Genomic DNA, 24890 nt, shown 5'->3' on the forward strand with positions numbered 1-24890 from the left:
GTACTATGTCATTCCCCAGCAGTTTTGATGAGATTGATACATTTTTTTTATTTCGACGTTGACACGTTCAATAACGAGGGAGGGACGTCCTCGGTGGCTGACATGTCAGGTTAGTCCCATTACTTAAACAATTAATTGCATAAACATTGTTTGTTTCTAATAGTCTTCTATTTTTGTAGATGCCTCTCAACCTATTACTCGCACTACTAGGAGATGGGAGCACTCCAGGAACTTAGAGTTAGATAAAAAAGTATAGCATAATGGGAAAGATCCCAATATCAATCGCTCTAGAAGCAAATAACCTGATCTCGTCACATGCTGTTTGCTTTAGCAACACCGTCGGTGTGGTAACGCGAGATACATTTCTAGTCCGCTTCCTTAAGTAGGCTGATGTTACTTCAGAGTACATCGAGGTTGTAAAGGGCAGTTTATAGGTAAGTTTTTAAATTATTGTACATATATAGAAACCTAATCCTTGTGTACTTTTCTTTTGTAGCAATGGTTTGTGCTTGATTTCGTAGAACAAGCACTTACTTGATTTGTTGAGCATCATCAAATGCTTAGCACATGGAAAGAGTTCAGGGGAGACAATCACAGACATTTTAAGAAGTTCATTGATCTTGAAAAAGCACGTGCCAACTGAAGGGATGAAAGCCCTACGCGGCGAAATATTAATAGAGACCTTAACTCAATTTAATTGGGAACCTAAAAATACCAATACATTGGTAAAAAATATACATAAACTAATTTCTATTATGGTCAAGCATGCTAAAAATTACATTACATAGAAGAGAAACAATACTTACGATCGTGGACGACTTTGGATCTACAAACCACCAAATTTGGAGACACTACCACTTGTAAACCTTCCTATTCTCTAGGTTATTTGGTTTGTGGGGACCAATTGAAAGGAGAGAAATTCAAAGAGAGAATTGTATCGTACGCAAAAATCACATAATTGTTTTGTGAATGCGTACCAGTATCTCCCTCTTCTTGACTGAAGAAGAGGAAAGTTGAAAGAAAAATGGGAACGTGGAAAAACCACCCACGTTCCCTACTAATTTAATAAATTAATATTAATATTAAATTAATTAATTAAATAAATATATTATATTATATTAAATTACTATTTCATTTAAATCATATTTAAATGAATATCTCTCGCATAACATATAGTTTTAATTTAATTAATTTAATTTAATCAAATTAAACTAAACTATTAATTAATTCTCCAATCAATTAATTTCTAAATTAAATATCTTATATTTAATTTAATTCAAATTTGAATCATATTCAAATATGAATTTCTCTAGTAACCTATAATTTTAATGTGTGTCATATACATATTAAATTTTAACATATAGTTTTAATATGAATCTAATTCGAATTAAATTGATATTTGAACTCATTCAAATATTTTAGGGATTAATATTTGAACTCATTCAAATATTTTATTCTCTCATAAATTAATTTTGAATCATATCCTAAATTTAATTTATATAATAAAGTTTAATTAAAATATAAACTTTATATTATAATGTATTACCATACATTATATTAATTTCCAAAGTAAATTTGAACATTTCAAATTACAACCAATACAAATAAATCTCGTTACCTTTTACTAGCTAGAAAGGGGACTTAATGGACCTACAGATCAGAAGCTACAACGATATCAAATTAATTGGCTAAAATCATTAACCACATTAATCAATATTCATTAACTATGTGTACACTCCACTAAAGACTCACAGCTAAACTCTTCTCACTGTAGATATATTTCTGTGTCCATAAATATAGAAAAATACTAGTAAGTTAGTCATTCACAAGTGTTCGTAATACCAGTTGGGTCAAATTATTGTTTTACCCTTAGTTACTTCTAGTTCTTAAATAGAAATCCCTCACGTGTTATAGAGAGAGTAGGACCCTTTGTTCAAGTCTTGAAGACACCACTTAAAGAAACACTTATCAACTTACCCTAAAATTGGGAAGGAGTGAATTTCATATTGTGTGATTATGTTTCTAGCTCCCTACTCGGTCTTATCCCCAAAATGATAAGCATATTGAGTCAAAAATCTTGCCACTTTCACCCGTACAAATCAAAGGACAATCCCTCGCCAACAGGAGTTCATAATACATTCACGACAAAGTACCTAGGTCATCCTATTGAATTAGAAACACAACTAGTTAATGAAGTTACATCTAGTGGTTACTATTTCGTAGTCTGGTCTTATGCAAACTCATTGCATAGGTTACCCTCACTCGCATGTCACCTACATGAACACGTTGGATCATTGCGTTTGTATCAAATACAAAGTGAGACGTATCCATAGTACTATCAGGATAAGGTGGTACCCAGGCTTATCCCTATACTATAAACCCTTTAAGCTTATCATAAACATTGATCCTTGAATGTCTCTACATACTGTTCAAGACTCATCAAACAACTTAAGATATTAGTTTATTGGATTTGGGTTATTAAGACAAAACTAATAATATAATCAATAACACTTATTTAAATTATAATAATAACACTTTATCAATAACGGTTAATGGATTATGTTTACTATCTACGAGTTTTAGGATATAAAACCCAACACCAATCCTCCCCCCTGATTGAAGAATTATGTGGAAGATTGACACTTCCACTGCGATCACCACGTTACTCGACAGTTTCAAGTGATTTACATTTTTTAATGTTCTTTGGCGTTATTTCATTTTTTGTTGTTTATAACATTTCGATTGTTTGCATGTAGCAGCAATCAAGGATAAGCAGAGTAGCTAAAACGAAGCATATTTATAACTATAGCAGCGGATCCAAGTCGTTTCTACAATAACAGTACGAGCTGCTAAAAAACGGGGTTAACCAGTTGACCGTGTGAAGTTGTTTAGAGAAATACATGCTCTGAGTGGCCAGTTCGTTTAGCAAGTGGCCGCGGATGCATATGTAAGTTTGTCCTAATTTTATCTTATTTTGTACTTTCATTTACAAGTTTGACTTAATTAAAAATTTTCTTGTAGAATCAAATTTTGGAACTTCAATCTCAGTCCACCTTAGAGGGTTCTTAACCACTTTTTGGGGATGAGATATGCGAGACAATTTTGGGTAGACGATCGGACTACTCAAAAGGTCTTGGTTTGAAGAACAACAGAGAACGTTAGAGTTGCATGAGCGACAAATGGAAGAAAGTACCCGACAAATGAAAGAAAATGTCTCACAAATGGAAGAAATGAGGAAGATGATTGAGAAACTGAGTTGGACACAGAGAGGACCTTGATTCCCTTGCGGTATGTATTTTTCAACTTTTAAGTTCTTTAATCTCTTATCGGTGATTTGTATCTAAACTTACTTTCATGTCATTGTAGGTTGGGAGCCTTAGGAAAACTGGCGTGCGCGTCAATTAGGATAATTACTTTTTATTTTTTATTTTTCATGTTATTTCTGAACCTACAGATGTATACTTTTTGAATATTGGATTTAATTTTAATAAATACGATTTAGTATTTTAATAATTTTTAATAATTTTATGTTAGTTTTTTTCCATAATTTGATTGAATTTAAATCAAATTAGAACCCAATAGATTACAAAAAAATAATTAATAATAATAATTAAAAAATATATTATAAAACATTTTCCCTGACGTTGTTGGTGCATTAGGCATGATTGCCTATCCTGACACAACGTCTGGCATTTTGTACTATCGACATAGAGAAAGACGTCGACAATATTCTATTGTCGACGCATTGACCAGACGTCGGAAGTACCATTTTCCCAATGTATTGGTTTAGTCGAATGTGCGTCAGGAGAAAGTCACTGTCGACGTTCTCTCGTTTGCACGTTGGTGTTGCCTCCCCCGACGAATTACTGGCGGCTTTATACCTGACTTCGCTTATTGCTTCGGGCGGGCCTGTCCCAATGCGTTTTGTTGTTTATTTTGACGGCTCTATACGTCAGGAGATCCCCTAATTCTTGTAGTGTATTATAACCATTGATGCATTACAAAACTCACCTCTATGTGTAGTTTCTACCCCTCTCATTTCAATCATTTAAAAATACTTATCTTAGAAATTTCTCTTAAAAGTTTCCTCTATGTTTCTGTTTTTCGAGCAAAGTCAATTAGAGTGTATGTTGTTTTTCTGATTGGTTCTGGTGCAACTCCAATTGAGTTTTTTTGTTTTTGCTGTTTTATCTTCAAGATGACGTGACAATACCTAATTATTTGCACTTCAAGTAAAGCTGCAAAACGTCTTAAACCAAGCATGATCCGCTACTCAATCTTTCATTAAAGAAGTTTATGTTTTGTCGTTAGGCGTGCAGTCCAATTGTTTAGCATCTAGACATCCAAGGTGTCCACAAATGTGGCGTTCACAAGTCTAGTCGTCCACACTAGGCGACCAAGTTCCAAGCTTCATCTAATTTAGATGTCCAATTGTAAGTACTTGCTCCAACACCTCATTCTACCCACATCTCAACCTTTCCATCATTGCGATTACATTACAATCTTCCAAAGAATGTCTAAACTTTAATCAATCTTCCAAAGAATGTCTAAACTTTTAAAACATTTGTAGATATAAGTATATCTGTGAGAAGCTTAAGAAATTAGATGTGTTTTTTCTTTTTACAATTTAGACAACGTTAAAATAGAAAATAAAACAAGGAAAAAAAAGAGGCAAGTAGGAGAAGGAGATATAGCAGTAGGTATTTAGGGGAGGGGGGAGTTGGGAAATGGGAAGTGCAATAATTATAAATCAATATCGTCACGTTAACTGAGCCGTACTGTATCTGTATGTGGGCATGGGGAATTGGTCCACTAAACCAAACTCCTTTTTTTTCTTTTTCTTTTTTTTTTTCTATATCTATATTTTTGTATAAAGAAATCATTTGTTTTTAATTTATAAAAATTTATGTTTTAAAAATTTGAAATTTAGGGTGAAAAGTAAAATGAGAATAGAGACAAATTAGCGTTCCGCAGCATCTTTTTTCTGTTCCTATCAGCTGGGCTCTGCTCTGTTCTGCTCTGTTCTGCTCTGCACTCTCCACTCAATAAATATTCTCCCGTAGTTCTGTTCAAAATTATTATATTTCTTTCTTAACTTTACATCTCAAAGTTTGGTTTTACTGGGCCTATATACAAGGCCTTGTAATATCCTTCCCCCCAACAATTATATAGCAATCGTGTATCTTTTTAAGAAATATAGCAAATCCTCCCCTGCAATCTTCTACAATACCCAAACACCCCTCAACCCAATATTTAAGCTCTGTTTAGAAGACTGAATACAATTCAATTCATGGTAACCAATAGCATGGTTGAACATTGATGAAATGGCGAACCACAATTTTTAAAATTTCTTTTTCCATGTTCTAAGATTCAACTTTCAGAACTCTTTTGGAATCTAATTCTTATTTTATTTATTTACTATTTTTTTTTGTTTCCACCGAACTGTTCCAATTTTTCCTCTTTGGTTTTAGGCTAACAAAGTTTAAATTATACGGAAGTTTATGATTTTAGCATTTAGACGTCGACGGCTGCTTTGATGGTTGAGGTTGAAATGAGAAATTAGACGCATATTTGTTTTAATTTGTTCCTTTATGCTGATCATCTGCTGGTTATAATTTAAATTAAATCTCTTTCAAAATCAACCCTTTAATTTAGACATATATATACAATTGATCAGTATGATCTACATTTTCTATGAAGAAAATTATATAAATAATGTTGTAAACACAAAGTTAATTACCAAAATAGGTTGGTTGATTCCATATTTTTATTGTTTCTCTCACATATATATTCCATATTTTCTCTCGACCATTCCCTTCTTTTTCTTACTTTCTTAATTAAATTATTTTATTTAAATTTATAAATATTTTTTTTATCGTTTTAACTTTTAATTTTTCTTAATTAAATTCTACAGCATTGATTTATTTTAATTTAGTCTTTTTAATTTAATTTTTTCGATTAAATTGAAGGGATCTTTTAAAAATATAAAAAAAAAAAAGACAAAATATTTACACTTTATTCTGAAAACGGAAAAAGCTCGGAGGCCCACCGTGTAAAATACTAAAAGTATCCCATCAACAATGAACCTAATATATTTGCGATCGTTTAGATTTGATTATTGTTTGATACACGATCGTTTAGATAGGACTACAATTTCTACGCGACTATTTAGATACGGTTACAATTTATCTTTTCAATTCAATTGTTTAATTTTGTTACATGATCGTTTAATTTGGTTACATTTAAATTTTGTTATACGATCATTTAGATTTAGACATCCAAATCTAAATGATTTTTTTTTTTAAATTTGGTACACGATTTTTTTAATTCTTTTGGTACATGATCGTTTAGATTTCTTTACACGATCATTTACTTTTCTTACACGATCGTTTACTTTTTTTACACAATCGTTTACATTTGGCTACTCCAATCCAAATGATTTTTTTTTCAAGATTCTTTATACACGATCTTTTATTTTTTTGCACAATCGTTTAGTTTTTTTAAACGATCGTTTACGTTGGTTACTCCAATCTAAATGATTTTTTTTCAAAATTCTTTATACACAATTTTTTTTTTAACTATCATTTACTTTTTTTTACACAATCGTTTATATTTGGCTACTCCAATCTAAATAAGTTTTTTCAAGATTCTTTATACACGGTTTTTTATTTTTTTTACATGGTCGTTTACTTTTTTTACATGATCGTTTACATTTGGCTACTTCAATCTAAATGGTTTTTTTTTTCAAGATTCTTTATACACGATCTTTTATTTTTTTTACACGATTGTTTACTTTTTTTACACGATAGTTTACATTTGGCTACTCCAATCTAAATGATTTTTTTCAAGATTATTTATACACGATCTTGTAGATTTTGCTATTTTCTATACACAGTCGTTTAGATTTGATTAGTCAAATGTAAAAGACGTAAAAAAAGGAAAAGAAGAAAGACAATGAAAGAAATTGCAGCGAAAAAAAAAAGGAAAAGTAGAAAGAAAATGAAAAGAAATCGCAGAAAAAAATGGAGGAAAAGAAGAAAAACAATGGAAAAATTAAATGACGTAAATAAAGAATTGAAAAATAAGAAAGATGATGGAAAGAAATCGCAGAAATAAAAAAAAAAATGAAATGGTAGGGGAAGACGAAATCACAAGGGAAAGACGAAATAACAGGAGGAAGACGAATCGCGAGGAAGAGAAAAAAAGATGGAATGACAAATCTGGAATATTTAAAAAATGGCTAACTTTATAGGCTTTGTTACGCGTGCCGTAAATAGTTTGATGTTTTGTTATATTTACGAAAATTTTCCTAAATTGAAATGTAATATAGTTTTCTTAAATCTAGTTTAATTTTTTAATTTAATTAGAATGCGATTTAATTTTCTTCTGTGTAGTCTAATTTTTTTAATTAAATTCTGTAATTTAAATTTGTAAATATTTTCTTTATTTTTAATTATTTTAACTTTTGATTTATCTTAATTAAATTCTGATTTATATCACAATAGTGTTGATTATTCTTTTTTTTTTTTTTGGATATTTTTACTTTCTTAATTAAATTCTTTTCTTTCGTCTAATTTTTTTTTAATATAATCCTTCTAGTTTAACATTTTTTAATTAAATTAAAATGTGATATAGTTTTCTTAAATTTTGTTTAATTCTTTAATTTAATTAGAATGTGATTTAATTTTCTTCCTTGTAGTTTAATTTTTTTAATTTAATTAAATTGTGACTTAGTTAAAATGTGAGGAAGGAGTTTTAACTAAAGGTATGTTATTTGTATTTTTAAATTGATGAAATTTTGTTCAATTTTTAAAAAAATTTCAATTTATGTTTATGTTATTAATTTTCTAATTTATGGATATTTATCGTTGTAATTCATTAATTTTGTATTAATTGAAGGCCATAAATTTGTAGTAAGTGCTTTCGATTGGAAAATAATTAAATATGAAACAAAATGTCTAATACAATAATTTAACAATTTTCACTCAAAGAAAAAAAAATCAATGTGTTATACAACCTAGACGTCGACGACTTCTAGCTGGTTATCGTCGTCGACTCTAAACTCTTTGTTGTTGTGTTTTCTCCTGATTCTTTTGTTGCTATTGCTCATCTGATTGCTCAGGTACCGCTATAGGCACTTCGTAGTTCAAATATTCATAATGTTTTCCACAACCACGCCCGTGACCATGCATGTATGAAGACGCTGATAACTTCCTAAATCATAGTATTGTTGCCCAAAGTTTGATGATGATGGACCTGCCTCTGAATTGTAATATCTTGTTCTAAAGATTGATGATTGACCGACTCCTAAATCATAATATATCGTTCCAAATGCTGGCTTCATCATTACTGGACTAACGTAATCATGCTCGTTTTGTGTCCGTGTCATAGGAGACACTTCTTCCATGTGTTAGTCAACTTCTTCCAATTGATCGGGCTCTTGCACTAGAGCACGTCTCCTCTAAACTGGAGCAGGTACAATAGGGACATCGTACATATAGTGAATGTTCTCTATGTACTGCTCGTTATCGTTACATATATTTAGGACTTGTTGTTGATCATCTGCAACATTCCGAAGTCCAATATTGTTCAATGTCTGTAAAATATTAAAATGAATTAGAAAGCATTGAAAATAAATTTGCACTAAAAATAATTATACAATATTTAAATGTATACCAGATGACCCACAACAGCTCCCGGTTGAGTGATATAGAGTCTGGTAATGTTTTTGTATCAATGGATGTATTCTTAAGTTACATTCATATCAAATTGCTCAATAGGAGGTCACATAGCAGTAAACCTTCTATCATTTACCCATTGCATCATTAAATGAGCAACTCTATTTGACCAATCAGCAGTTCTCAGGTCAATGTTGTGCAATAGTGGTTTAGTATTACAGTCATGTGGAACAACTTGTTGAATACCAAACTATCTAAGTACTCTATCAGGATGATGCCACTCACCAATGTAGAAACATATGAGAGGACTAATCGTCCGTCATATGTCGTGACCGTTTGTATAAAAATGTGGCAAGCTATCTATGACAACTTTGTATGGTTCTTAGATAATCTGAAACATAACGTATAAAACAAATAATATTAAAAAAATATATGGAACTTAAAATTCTAGTTCAGCACGACGTACCTGACTAGGTTGAAGAAGATCAAACATCTACCTATACTAAGAGACTACATGTATAGCCGATCTGGTCACACAAAATTGATCTCTCAATCTGTATTGTTCAACTAATATTATAGATTTTAAATGAATTACATATAAAAAGTTACTATTAATCTAAATTAAATTGAAACAGCTTACCTTGAACCATAAGCTCGACTGTGTAATTTATGAGCATTGACATGTAGGAGTTATGGAGCCACTATTGGGAATCATTCCTAAGCCCATATTTGTAACAGTATTAGTGGTTCAACAATTTCATGAATACCTTGTTTGGATGCCTTGCATAACTGTCTATACAGCCATGCCAAACAGGCTCTACCCCAAGAGTATCGCCTCGTGTGGTGTAGATTAGTTAAGAATGGTAGGAATATTAGGTGCACATAACGAGTTGATTTATCTGCGAACATACTCCCACCCATCAACTGTAAAATATATGCTCGTGCATAATGTGTGATAATTTCCTCGTCGGCATCGTCAGCCAATCCAGGAAACTCTGCCTCCAACCATGTTAAACTCAATCTCGAACCTCTAATTTGTTTAGGAGGTGAGGTTACACCGAGTAACTCTTAACAAACATGCAACCAATCATCATGCCTTTGACCACTAACAGGTTCATCATCAACAGGAAATCCCACTAAAACTTCCACATCCTACAACGTAACTGTGCATTCTCCAACCAGCATGTGAAATTTATGCGTCTCTGGTCTCTATCTCTCAACAAGTGCACTGATAAGATGCCAGTCTAACTAGATGAACCCCAATCTGACAATCCTATAGAATCCTGAAGCACGTAGCAGTGGAAGTATGTTGCGGTGTAGTGGGATAGTACGATAGACAACTGCTCACGTCGTCTATAATTTATCTCGAGCGTATTACGATCATTCCATACAGTTTTTGATCAATGAATGTTCTGATCATCTAAAACATCTGGATCGATTGGTCTTGAGTTTAATGTCATTATCTACACAAAAATAATTTACTTGTAACATTAAGAATAGAAGAAAGAAAAAGTATAAGTCAATTTTAATTAAATATAAATTATTTACAATCACAGCGACAAGCATTCTAATATTTGAACATTTACAACAAAAAAATCTTGAGTACACAAAAATCTCTAACTCTCAGGTGTTTGTCTCCTTAACAAAGTACACCTCCGTCGGTTATGACCAAGTTGACCACAAAATGAGCATCGTTGTTGAGCACTTTGTTCTGTCCAATCCATCTCATTGTGATAACATGAACTCTTTAGTCTACCTAGTTTCTAAAAACCGATGGATCTAGATGTAAGACAGACATACTTGAAACTGAGGAGCATAACATGCAGCGTAAGTTGATATTTTATAATAGTCCTCAATAAAGTCTTCATAGTTCATGTTAAATTGTCAACAAATCGCCATAAAATGTTAGCATGGAATACCAAAAGCTTGCTACTTGTTACACGAATAGTTCCGCGCTGATGCACTTAGCCTTAATATTTGGATATTTCCTCCTTTAGAATTTAAGCCGTGACGTCCAGTTTTTACATGAAATATGCCTTCAGATCGATCATATGATTGTACTTCATGGTTATTGGATATTGCAGCCCATTTTAATATTTTTTCAAGTGCGTACCTGAAAAATTGACGCAATTCGTATAACATGCACACTATAAAATCTATTAACAACTATAAAGTTGAAAAATCCATACCCGATGTATTTATCTCGACGTTTCAACGCAACTCTCATTTCCTCTCTTCTTTTTTCAAAGTAATTCACACATTTAAAGAATGTAATTTGAGCTAGAGCATTTATCGGCAACATTCGAGCTCCTTTGAGGACTCCGTTCATGCACTCCGATAGATTCATCGTCATCCACCCGTACCGAAATCCTCCGTCATGTGCTTGAGTCCACTTCTCTATAGGAGTGTCATAAAAAAAACTCATGCAGTTGCTGTTTATTCTCATTAGATCCTAAATTGCTTTATCAAACTTTCGGATTTGGAATTGACACCTGACACGGTAAGCGTAATTCTTCAATGGTGTGAATTTATACCTATTGTAGAAATTACTGACAACATGGCGTAAATAGAATCTATGATGACAATTCGATCCTATCCATCCATTCTCTAGATTGTTCACCACCAATATAATGCCAGCATGTCGATTGGAAAACAAGCATACCTCATCGTGGATCACAATTTGTTTTAGATGTTGTAAAAACCATCCTCGTGAATCTACAGACTCCTCTTCCACAACGAAAAATGCTAATGGTAGAAGATGACCATTTGAATCAATAGATGTAGCAATTAATAACTTTCCTCGATACTTTCCATACAGGTGAGTGTTGCCAATTTGAATAAGTGGTCCACATCTACTAAAGGGTTCTATACAGGGACCAAATGCCCAAAATATCAATGATAGTATGACATGACCTTCGATAGATGTGGCCTGTACCCTCTATTCAACAAGTGTTCCAAGATTCATATGCTTCACCATGTACAACCACCTAAGTAATAATTTGTATGACTCATCCCAATTGCCAAACACTTTGGCTACTACTTTTCTTTTGCCATTCCAAGCCCTACGGTAAGAAACATGGTAGCCAAACTTTTCCTTGATCATAGATTGTAGTGACATAACACTTATTGACAGTTTTTCTTTGACATATTTAGAAAACTCGTGCAAGCATTGAAGATTTCAACTGCACATGACTTTGACTAAGTTTTGAGTAAAAGCAAGTATGTTGGTCAGATAACTTTGTGGTCTCAAATAAACCATGAGATTTTTTCATTATTGCACGAAGTCTCCATTTGCAACCTTCATTCGACTTCTTACATTGGATGACCCACTTTGTCGGTGTAGACTCTACTACTTCATATGGTGCGTGACTCTTAATAGCAAAGCACTTAACCATATTGTAACGCCTCAAAATTGAGGAATTTAATTTTATTATCTTAAGTGTAATTCTGAGATTTTGGGTGTTATTTAAATGTTGAAGTATTTTACTTTATGGAGATTTGATTCTATTGGATTTTGAAAAATATCAAATTATTGTTAGTTGGAATTTAGGTTTGTTTTGGTTATTTATAGTTAGGTATAATTTGGCTTAAGGAATTAATAATTGTATTATGAAATAATATAGTTATTATGAAAAGATAGTTTGATAAGATAAAGATGATTGTTTGGTTGAGGAGAGAGATTATGTGATTTATTTGGGAAATGATAAAAAGAAGATAAAAAGGGGAGATTTGATGGGATTTAAATGAGGAAAGAGAAAAGATTTATTTTATTTGGAAAAAGGAAAATGAATAATAATAATGTTATTATTATAAATTAGAACCTCGTGGGATGTGCCTCATTAATTTCATCTTCTTCATCACACCCACAAAACTCTAATCCGCCGCCGCCGCCGTCGCTCTGCCACGTCGCTGCCGCCAGGAGTGGATCGCGTCGTTCGTCGAAGTCCGTGAAGCCAAGCTGCGCTCCCTTCTCCGCAACCCGAGCCGACCCTCATCGTGGCAGTCGTCTGCCCGAGCGTTCCGTCAGTCGTCGTTGCAAGTCCAGCCGTGTCGTCCAGCCGCTCGTACAGATATGCCGTCGCATGTCAGGCGTCGTCCGTCGAAGTCCGTGAAGCCAAGCTGCGCCCCCTTCTCTGCAACCCGAGCCGTATGCGCACCGAACCCGAACAGTTGTACCCGTGCCCGCATCCATTAGCCGAGCCGTCCGCGTGCGCAAGCCTTAGTCGATCAGCGCGCCCGCGCTAGTTGCCGCGTGGAGTTCAAGTCGCGTCTGCGCCCGCTACCGCGTGAAGCCTACGCCGCGCGCCCATGCCGAGCCGTACGCCCGCGCCAACAACCCCAGTCGAGCTGCCTTCTGCCTTCTAGCCGAGCCCCAAGCCATTTTAGCCACCTAATCATCTTTTTTATCTCTTTCCGCCTGTTCTTTTTGGTAAGTTTTGGTTGGATTTTGGTACACCCAACTAAGATAAATTTTTGGACCTAAATAATTTAATTTAATCCAAATTAAATTATTTCTCTTAAAGGACAGTTTGGACCAAGTGATTTTGGAGTGTGGGATTTCCCCAATTAAATGCTCATTCGTTGTAATCTCGACCTCAAGTAAGTTATTTCGACTGAATTTTTTGGTCCTTGGTCGTTTGATGGTTAAGTTATGTAAATTGGTGTTTTCTAACTATTTAGGATGTCGTTGCTTGGAGAGCGTGATTTTTACTGTTAGAATTCGTAAAGCACATCTCCAGGTAAGAGATTCTACTACTAGACCCTCGAGTTTAATTTAAAGACACCGCATGTATGAATGGCTATGTATTGATGATAGCTAGCTACAGAACTTGAGGTTACAGATAGAGACTGATATTGTAATTTTGACTCGGGATGACTATGTGTTAGAACTGATAATGCATTGATGTTATCACCTGCGTTTTAATGATACAGTATTGTGATTGAGGGTGATATGACATGATATGATAGAATATGTATGTTTTCGCATATTATGATGTGGCTTGATGAGGTGTTATGTGCATGCTATGGTTAGGGTGTGCGTTAGCTTTACCTATTAGAGTCTTACCCACATGGGTGTCCTTCGGGATCACCAATCTTTTGACGACTGTGTAGTCCAACGGGATCACCAGTCTGACATTGACATTGACACAGACATGATTTGAGAGATCCGACGAGATCGCTCACACTTATGACTGTGTAGTCTGACGGGATCACCAGTCTGGCATTGACATTGACATAAACATGATGTGAGTGATTCGACGGGATCACTCACAGCCCGATTGTCTTAGATGTTCCCTTGGGTTCACCAAAGATCAGCTTGTTCCTACGGGATCACAGATTGCACGTGTTCGGGAACGTGCCAGTTTAGGGGTACCACTCTTCAGGACTCTAATAGGAAGTTAGCAGGCATTTAGCGGGACTAGTAGTGGGTCCCTTACTGAGTATTTTATACTCACTCTTTCCATTTCTATTTTTCAGGCAGAGGTAGAGCTAAGAGCAAAGGCAAGCTGGCGAATGACCAGAAGTGACCGTGACGAGCCATTGGGATACGTTGCTTCCACCTTATGTCATAGTTCGGATTTTAGTGTTTGCATTTTATTTTATTCTTTATTTGTTATTTTATTTCTTTAATATTAGATAGGGCCCGAGTTAGGATTTTATTTTTATACTTATTTCTAATTAAATTTGTTTATGTTTTTAAATGAAAAATTCGAGGTTTTGTTTTATTTTTTATCTTAATTTTACAAATTTTATTTATCTTTTAAACTAGTAATGACTTCGACTTAGTATAAGGAGTTAGGTCGTTACACGTATGTTGCAGAATTTCTTTGTTTTCACAAATCATTCCCTTGTACAATTCCGTGTTCGATCACCATTGGAACTATAATTGGATCACGTTCCTGAATGCTATCTTCTGCATTCATGTCCAACTAAGTGAATGTATTAGATGGAACTTCATATTCATGACCATCGAAGTCCATCTCTTCAAATTTGTCATCAGTTTCTATTATAAACTCTTTGTATTCGTTGTTAGCTACAATTTCTTCTTCATGGCACACTGGTTGTGCATCTGACTCTAGGTCCACATCAACATATTTTGGATCTACATTTAAGTTTATGGCCAAATCTACCCTACTCACAGTAACATATAGATGCACCATGTTTAGAAATGGCAGTGCAATTGAAAACATGGTGTTTATTGCTTGTTCGTTTGAAATAGGGAATGACATAGACCTTACTAATCCGGATGCGGTTAAATTAGGGTGTCTATATATTATCTCTATCTGGCTTAAACTCATATTTACACTAAGTGATAATTTGACCATTTGGAGGAATGGTTTGAAAACAATTCCACTATTCGAATTTATACTAAAATTTGCACATGGAGGTTGATCATAATCAACCCCATCAACACCGTCAATCATATGTCACTACAAGAAATTTGACCTTTAATGTCGGTTTAAAACCGACATTAAAGGGCTTTAATGTCACTTGACAACCGACATCTTTGCGAGCGTTATTAAAGGCCTTTAATGTCGGTTGGACTTTAATGTCGGTTTAAAAACGACATTAAAGGCCTCTTTAATGTCGGTTTAAAAACGACATTAAAGGCCTTTAATGTCGGTTTTCAACCGACATCTTTGATAGTGTTATTGAAGCCCTTTAATGTCGGTTTGGCTTTAATGTCGGTTTTAAACCGACATCTTTGATAGTGTTATTGAAGCCCTTTAATGTCGATTGGGCTATGATGTCGTTTTAAAACCGACATAAAAGAGGCCAATAATGTCAGTTTAAAACCGACATCAAAGGCTTGTTTTTGTCCATTTTTAGAAATTTATATTTATTTAATTGTTGTATTATTGTCCATTTTTTATAAACCAACATTGAATCCAACAAGTGAAATTAACTACAAACTTGAAACTACAAGTCACATTACGTAGGAAACCATATTATTCAAGTCTGATTCCACCAACAATGAAAATGCTATTAGCACTTGCACATAAATCCCATTCATATCTTAAAGCAACAATAAATCCCATTCATATCTTAAAGCACATAAATCCCATATTATTCAAGTCTGATTCCACCAACAATGAAAACACGCTTGTAAAATTAACTGCAACCAAACAGAATTATATAAATTCAAAGATCACGACATTTTAAAGGTCTCGAAAATGCTTCTTCTCCCATCCAATATATATTCCTCCAAATCTGCAAAGCCAGTAGCTAACAATCCCGCAAACCCAATCGACAGCATCCAAAAATCCCAAACAGAGTGGAAATGAAAATCCAGAATCTCGTAGAAAACTTAATACAATTCCTTAAAGCCTGCGAATTCAAATGCTAAACTTCAAAAAAACTAAGAAAATTCCTCAAAAAAACTAAGAAAATTCCTCAAACTTCAAAAATCCCAAAAAAACTTAATACAATTCCTCAAACTGTTGAGAATATGTGGTCCGATTGCCTTAAGAGTGAACTAAGAAAAAATAAGAAGTGATAATGTACATCTATAAGATATAAATGGCAACATTTTCGTATAGGCCTATATTTTCTTACTAATACTCAATATTCACACTCAGTAATCTTTTTTCCTTCTACCGCTTACACCACCTAAAAGGCCATTGCCATATTGACAAAGATTTATATCCAAAGATCCTAGACGATATTAATAAGTGAGTGTATGTAATTAATAATAGTGTGCCTTGAAAAATGAACGGTATAAGAGACTTTACCAACGTACTAAATGTGGTAACTCCAACTCTACAAGCACTTCACGAACAAGTTTGCAAAAAGGAGAACCCTGTGAGATGAGAGAAACATAGAGATTTAAAATATTGTTCAAGGGAAGAGAACCATAAAAATATCCACTTCAAGTCATGACACCTCCAATTAAGTAGTCTGCGACCTCTGTGGTGGTGATGTCCAAGACTCCCTATGCGAACAACCATAAAAAATTAAGATAGAAAATAAAGAAACCTGTTAATGATCAAGTTATCTTCAATTGGGGGGATAGGATGGGAAACCTGCTAAAGAACCCCTTCCACAAAAGTAAATTTCTTTGATGCGAACTGCAGAGGCAACATTGAATCCACGAACTGCAGAGGCAACAATTTCTTTGATGCGAGCTTGATAGACTTTTTAATGGTTTTTAATCACAAATAAAATAAACACAAAAGTAAAGGAACATGAACATCAAAAGAGTTATTATATTAGTATAGAATAAGCTATGCCTAACCAAAGAAGTGTAATGTGGCGGTCTAGATAGAGAATAGCACAAACCTCACAATCACAACTTCGTTCATCTGGTCCATTTTGCAGTCAATCAATTTGGACGTAATGGCCTTCACGACCCACAGTTCGACCTCATCATCATTGATCTGAAGCACAAGTAACACACAAGTAACACCCTTGATGAGAGCATATGGAATACGGGCAGATTCATTTGAGCCAAGATCTACCAATGATAATAACCTCATCTTTGCAATGCAATCTTCATGGACGAGACCTACACCAGATCCAGGAATTTGCAGCTTTTCAATAGAAATTATTAAAGTTATTACTAAAGTGGAGAATTTAGCTCTAATTAGAAATTATTAAAGTTATTACTAAAGTGGAGAATTTTACCATAGCTTTTCAATAAAGAAGAATTTGCAGCTTGAAATTCCATGTAAGCATCCAATCTCTGGGTCAAAAAAATCTTCAGAAGCTGATAAACCAATGAATATTTGGCATCCTTCTCCAGTTGCCCTACAGCAGGCATGTCCAACAAATCACACTGCAAACATAAAGAACAGTTTGTAGCTAATAAGTCCATAATATAGGCTAAAGATCAAATAGAAGAATTAGGCCTATCAATTTTAAGTTGAAAACAAGGAACATGTCCTATCGATATTTATAGACTAACATGTCCTATCGAAAACAAGGAACTTCATTATCAATTTGAAAAAAAATGAAAACATTCACAACACAACCAAAAGAGAATGAAAAACCATGGCGTGTATTGCTACCATGGGTTATATAGTCCCCGCCATAGCTTAACGAATACATTCCAACATCACTGCTAAAAGAACCTAAAATATCAACGAAAGCTCATAAGCATAAAATATCAACGAAAGCTCATAAGCATAGTCCCCGCAATAACAGAAAAGTAAAAGAAATTCTAGCTGAAAATACATACTTAAGAATGTCAGATGCATAAAACCAGTTCCACGTGTATCACTGCTAAACACATTTCTGCAACCAATTAAGCCCTTGATAAATAGCAGATGAAAAAAGTTGATCAGTGTGACGGAATGCAAAGATCATAACCATCAAGAGGATGTGTTTTTCATAAAAAAAGAAAAAAATGAAAACAAACAAATGTAATTTCTAATTTTTTAAAAAATAACAGAGTTACCAACCAAGGATACAATTCAATTTTTTAGGTACATCATATTATTGTTGATAGTTAACCCTTTTCTTCTTTGCAGTATGTGTTAAGCCAAATTATATCAATCCTATTTGAAGATATACATAAATCTTACCTTTATGGTGACTTCTTCAATTGGCTCAAGCTTCGTTGAATGGCTGAAAAGAGGTTCCCACTTCCATCCACCTGATTCAAATCCCTTTATGAGAAGTGAGCCCTCTATTATTTTCCGTAATATTCTAGTCCATAAATCACATCTCCGTATTTTGAAATGCAAACCGAAAACCGGAAATTCAAGGAATGAACCTTCGTCGAATAATCAGCCAAAAGAGGTTCCTTCTATATCATTAATTGGCACAAGTACAAGCAGCAAGAAAACAAAACCCAACAGAAGCACCAAATTTTTTTCCTTTCTCTTTTCCTCTTTATGGAGGGAATTGTTTGAAGAACTCATAAATTGGTTCCATAGAAACTTATGAGAAGCAAGCATTTCAAAACTTGTTCCCTGGACCAATCAATTTAGTAGGATGATCATATCAGCTATGTGGAGTCCATTTAAACTTCACATTCAATGATATTTATTTTCAAATGTGCAATGCAAATAGGATAATAATAGGAAAAAACATTCAAAACATGGATCTCCTAAATCACAAATCAAGGACAATAACTGTGTTCATTTATTACATACCTAAATGAATTTCACATCCAGAAATCATGAGCAATGAGAAGCAAGATGCAATTTGAAAGCATTGCATGCGCAAGAAGTAAAATCAATTAAGTTTAAGATCATTAAATCCTTCTCTTATAATACATACCATAGACAGGACGGAACCTGTTGGAAATGGAAGCTATGAGGAAGAATCTTCAAGGTTCTTTAAATTGAGAACTCATGTATGCATTAAAATTTACAACAACATGACAGTTACAATTGGATGGAATCATTGTTTGCTTGCACAACAGAAAAAGTGCGTTTAAGAGTGAGAAAATAAAAGCTATATCATTAATTGGCACAAGTACAAGCAGCAAGAAAACAAAACCCAACAGAAGCACCAAATTTTTTTCCTTTCTCTTTTCCTCTTTATTGAGTTTGGCATCTGTGCTGCGATAAGAATCTATAAACAGAAAAGTAAAATACAAGAAAACCAAAAGAAAACAACAAATAATCTATTAATGGAACGAGTATTAAATCATCTCTGTTTAAAACTAGAAGCCAGCATTTTTCCCATCTAAACCACTTCAGTTAAGAATCAAGAAGGAAAAACAACAGAAAAATTCACCATGGTTTCAAAATCATTGAACAGGCAAAAACATAACCAGAATGCAGCACAGTGATAAACAATGTATAGAAAGAAAATATACAAGAACTACTAAATCGAACAAAAGCCAAGGGAAATTTTGAACACCCAATTGAAGAATCAACAGTAGAGCAACATAAAACAACAGAAAGCAAAGAAATCAGCATACCCAGATGGAAAAAATTGAAGGGTACGAGAGTGATCGACCAAAAAACAGCAGAGGAAGGTGGAACTGGCTGAAAAATGAGGTTTACGCCGCTGAACAACCCAATAATTGCAGAAATGGTTGGCCCCAAAAGGAAATGGAAAGAGAAAGAAGAAGGAATGGGATCGCTGTACCCCTTTTTCTTTCGTTGTGGCGCAAAGCCATTATTATGAGAATTAGGATGATTCAGATGTTCATCTCTCCATACATAAATAAAAATCGAAAGAAAAATGGAGATGAAAGAAGAGAAGATGAAAGATGGAAGAAAAGGTGGAAGAAGAAGACGAGCGGCCGATTGACGCAGCGGAGAAGATCGTAAAGATGGAAGAAGAGGAGACTAAAGATTGATTATTAAGGAAGAGAAGATGCGAGATGAGAGATATAGAGGGAAGGGCGACGAAGGCGGCTGCTAAAACAAAAGCAACGCAAACCCTAAACTAAAAGGAAAATATTAATTTATAAAAATAAAAAAAAATAAAGGTTAGCTTTAATGTCGGTTTTAAACCGACATCAAAGAGGAAGGATTAATGTCGGTTTTAAACCGACATTAAACATCCGTGTTTTTAAAACCGACATTAAACCTCCATATTCATTTTTTCCAACTGACATTAAAGGCCATATTTCTTCTAGTGTGTCCATTTGTAAACAACAGAAACGACACATTTTTGTTTGTCATTTTCTATATATAGAGAAAAAACCAAACAATAAACATAATTAATTATTATAAAAAAAATACTAGAATAAACTCTAAATCAATAAAAAAAAATCTAAAATCACATAAATTACAAAAATTAAAATTAAAATAGATTGAAATAAAGGTTTGCAGAAAAGAGAAGAAAAAACAATATCTATAAATATAAATAATTGATGAAACTTGCAGAAAAGAAAATTTGAAAACACAAACATAAGACAATAGGTAAATATTATTATTTAATACTTAAAAGATAAAGATATGAACTTAGGATAAAAACAGTATAAAAATTAAAAATATAACTATGATATGTTAAAAACAGTTATAATTTGAAAGTTGTCAAATATTTGAAAAATTAGCAAAGTATTTGAATAAAAAATTTTATTTTCTATGAATATAAATAGTTTTTTAGGCTCTTTTAAAAAATATAAAAAAGCGGCAAAATATTTATACTGTATAGAACAATTTCGAAAATGAAAAAAGCGTAGAGGCTCACCGTGTAAAATACCAAAAATGCTCCATCAACAATGCACGTAATATATTTGGTAACGCGATTTGGTACATGATTGTTTAGCTTTGACTATTGTTTTGTATATAATCGTTTAGATTTATTTTTTCAATTCTATCGTTTAATTTTGTTACGCGATCGTTTAATTAATTGGGTTATACGATCGTTTAGATTTGACTACACGATCATTTAGATTGGGCTACACAATGGTTTAGATTTGAGGTTCGAAATCTAAACGATTTTTTTTTTCAAAATTTGGTATACGATCGTTTAGATTTGGTTATACGATCGTTTAAATTTGGCTACACAATCGTTTAAATTTGGCTATTCCAAATGTAAACGATTTTTTTTTTCAAAATTTGGTATAAACGGTTTTTTTCAATATTTTTTATACACAATCTTTTAGTTTTGATTACCCTAATTTAAATGTCTAACCAATTTTTTCAAGATTCTTTGTACATGATCCTTTAGCTTGGTTATTTAATCTAAACAACGTAAAAAAAGAAAAGAAGAAAGACGATATGATGCATGCAGTGAATGAAAAAAAAAGAAAAAAGAAGAAAGATATGCACGCACCTAAAAAAAAGAAAAACAAGAAAGACGATAGAAAGAAATAGATTTGGTTACCCAAATCTAAAAAAAAAAAAAGAATCATGGAAGAAATTGCAACTAAAAAAGAAGAGTACAAAAAGATGATAAAAAAATCGTAGAGAGGAGAAAAAGATGGAAGAACAAACCTAAAATATTTAAAAAATGGCTAACTTTATGGGCTTCGTTACATGGGCTTTAAATATTTTAGTAGTTGGTTGTATTTTGGAAAGTTTCCCATATCCTCTACTTCTACGTGGGGGTCGACTCCTTCCTCTGCCCTAGCCTTGTTCATTGACTTTTCTTAAGGGACAGTCAAATGAACGTCAAAGAACCCATTGCTTAGGTAAAATGCGCAAAAGTCAGTCACCCTAGGCGAGAAGGAAGTTTGGTTCCAATTACTTCTTTTATCTTTCATAACAATAGTAGCGAAAATCATATGAATTCAAGGGCAAAAGAAAGGGAAAAAAAAAACCATCGTAATTTTCTAACTAAATTATATTTTAAAAACAATCACAAAATCTTTTAAAAAACTAAATCTTAAATATACAAAATCTTGTAAACAAAAATTTAACATTTTGTAAATGTTTAATGACCTAAACGAAACAAAAGTCAAAATATAAAAAAAAATAAAAAAATATCAAACATAATATTTAAATCTCTATAGGGTGACTATGATATGACAAATAACAAGCATAATATACATATCACAATAGAAGCATAATATACATATCATAATATATATATCATAATATATCAATCATACTTAATGCTAATAAAATGCTAATAATATAAATTAAACCTAAACATAATATACATATCATAATACAATTGCTTAAGTTAATTAAAAAAACTTACAAATCGATTTTTTGTTATTGTCAATCCAAGACAACGGTACTCCACAAAAACATCATAATAATATGTAAATATGATATATTATTTCTTATATATATATATTAAATGAATTTGGTTATAAGAAAATATACTTGTTAGATATTTTTTTTCTAACAACAACAAAATCTTTTCCAACAACCAAAAAATCAGAGAATATAATACAATAATATAGTCAAAATTTATATAAATAAATTAGAAAAAAAATGAATTTAGTTAACAAATAAATTTCATACCCTCGATTTGTTGGGAGGAGAAGAATGAAATCCCAAAAATATAAATAATGATGAAAATGATGGAGAATGAAGAGGTCATTTGATGGATGAGAGTTTTTGTAAAAGAGGAAAAAGAGCGCCGAGAGAATGAATTGGAGAAGAAGTTCCAGTCAAGGATAAGAATGAAGAGGAGAAGAATTGAAAGGAGAAGAATGGAGAGGTGTTTAAAATGGAGAAGAATTGGTGTTTTGCCCTCTTCATGTGCATGGGTCAATGACCCTTTCTTCAACATCATGCATGCTCATGCATGCCTCTGCTTCCTGCTCCCTCATGTGCCAAACTCAAGACTCGCCCTCTTTGTTTTATTTTTTTAATTTGATAAAATTGGAGGTATTTGAATACTCGACCTCCTCTCTCTCCCAAAAATAACAACAAATCCGTAATAAGTTTTAAAATAGCCGTATTTTGATAATATGTTTGACAAATAGCATTATTTTTGTCAATTACCCTTCTCTATTTCCCTTTCTTGATTATGTTCATGATTGGAATTGGAGTTCTCATTTCACTGAAATCTTCAATAATTTGTCTCTCCATTTGCTTTATTCTCGATGACTGGGTATCACCATTTTGCAAAGTGAGCGCCTCAAAATTCAACATAGTATTCCTATTTCATTGAACAAATCAAATATATACCTTTCTTTAATTTCTTTTGGACTCTTTTGGTTGATGTTATCTTTTACTTCAATTATGATCAAAGATAGTTTCCATTAGGGTTTCAAAATTACCTTTTAAGATATATATGATAAATCTTTGCTTATGAAGAAAGGATTTACAACCAAGGATTTATCCTCTTGTTTTGTTTTGATGGCTTCACCATCTGAAATCTTGAGCGATGGATATTACAATAATAACAGTGATATACCCTAGAGCAATTCGTCACAAGGAGCCAAATAATTCTCTTCTCACCCCATACTTCTTTTTTAGTTATTATTAATCATTTTCGTAATTTTATCATCTAATGTAATGTAATTAATTTGATGGTGTATGATCAATATACGGGTTTGATGTTAAGTTGTAATGACCCAACTTTTCAAACTAAGCTGAAGTCATTACTTTACTATTAAGACACTTCATAAAAACATAAAAAAAATTTATAAATCCTGTTTAAATTCAATAAACATCCAAAAATAAGGAAACCGTCTTTGGGCCATATTTCAAACAATTTCAAAAGCTTAGAACATCGTCTATGAAATCATCAAAAACAAAATAAAACAAATAGATGTCCTAACCATGAGTCTTTTTAAATCCTCAAAACAAAAATAGTAAAGACTTTTAATGGAAGCATTAAAAATAGACGTTCCCATATGGCGTTCATGAATCATTCTTGTCCCTCATCGGTCAACCTCTTGCATTATCTTTGCTTGAAAAGTTAAATATAAAAGGTGAGTATAAGATATACCAGTAAGAGACCCACTACTGTTCCCGTCAAGTTGTCTATACTCTGTCAACAACACAGTCCATCAATATATTCAAATTACACATAATAGTCAAATCGTCTATACTCAGTCAAAAGTGTAAACTAGTCTTACTTTCTATCTACACATAAAAGTTGAACTAGTGCAGTCAATATATTATAACTTTCATATTAATCAATACATTCAAATTCCAAATTGAGTCCAGTAGTAGGAATCCCTTACCTTATGCTTAGCTAAGATTCTTGGCAAAAGAAGTTCAATAAACCAACCTTTCATAAACATAAGGATTCAAACAGAAAATCAAATATTACCATTCTTTTCATCTAAAACACTTCAAAGCAACCTTCACAAGCTTACCCAAGTAAATGTAGAATCGAGCTCCAATTAAACTTGTTGTAGAATCTAAGAACTCGAACTCCAACACCTTCAAGGATCGTCCCAAATTAATTAGTCCAACAATAGCACCTAAAATAGTCATGAAAATAACTACAAGTTCAAACTAATTATATCCTTACCACAAAAGGACTCAAAAGCAACCCATTGGCGATTCGGCCAATGAGGAGGCTTCGATGGCTGTGATTGGACGAAGGGTGAGGCAGACAGTAGGACGATGAAGGCAGTTGTTGATGGCGGGAAGCACCAGGCAACTAGGGTAAAAATATGAAGAGGGAAGGATGAGGGTGAGATGAGGCACGCAGAACGACGAGGGAGTTTTTAAAATAATAATAATAATAATAATAATTAAAATGATATTATATTATATTATATTATCATTAATAAAATCATCTTCCTTTTCTCACTTACTAAACTTAAACAACATAACACCGGACAAAACTTAAAATCTTAATGACATAATAATGTTGAGAAAAATATCACGAAATTTTGGAGCACTGCATGAGTGAGTATGGAGGCTTAGCCATTAAAGACTGCAATAT

General features: G+C 33.0%; 1 protein-coding gene across 1 annotated transcript; it reads right to left on the bottom strand.

Moving 5' to 3' along the window:
- Window positions 1-15692: 15692 nt before the first annotated feature.
- LOC103504333 (uncharacterized) lies at window positions 15693-22812 on the bottom strand. Its single transcript, XM_051082850.1, has 8 exons — window positions 22759-22812; window positions 19552-19924; window positions 18203-18273; window positions 17304-17454; window positions 16959-17184; window positions 16563-16611; window positions 16412-16479; window positions 15693-16007 (listed from the first exon to the last, which is right to left on the bottom strand). Exons 1-6 carry the CDS (start codon window positions 22810-22812, stop codon window positions 16569-16571), a joined length of 918 nt encoding a protein of 305 aa, XP_050938807.1. The 3' UTR covers window positions 15693-16007; window positions 16412-16479; window positions 16563-16568.
- Between the last annotated feature and the right edge of the window lie 2078 nt (window positions 22813-24890).

This window comes from Cucumis melo, chromosome 3 (genome assembly GCF_025177605.1).
Source record: "Cucumis melo cultivar AY chromosome 3, USDA_Cmelo_AY_1.0, whole genome shotgun sequence".
Taxonomy (NCBI): Eukaryota; Viridiplantae; Streptophyta; class Magnoliopsida; order Cucurbitales; family Cucurbitaceae; genus Cucumis; species Cucumis melo.

Excerpts from the sequence above, each read along its gene's own strand:
- LOC103504333 (XM_051082850.1), bottom strand. The coding sequence starts at position 22,812 with ATGAGGGAGCAGGAAGCAGAGGCATGCATGAGCATGCATGATGTTGAA. Across the intron at positions 18,274-19,551 it reads CTTCAATTTTTTCCATCTGG|GTGGATGGAAGTGGGAACCT; the intron begins GTATGCTGATTT and ends GATTTGAATCAG. Across the intron at positions 16,612-16,958 it reads AACGAAGTTGTGATTGTGAG|GGAGTCTTGGACATCACCAC; the intron begins GTTTGTGCTATT and ends TTGTTCGCATAG.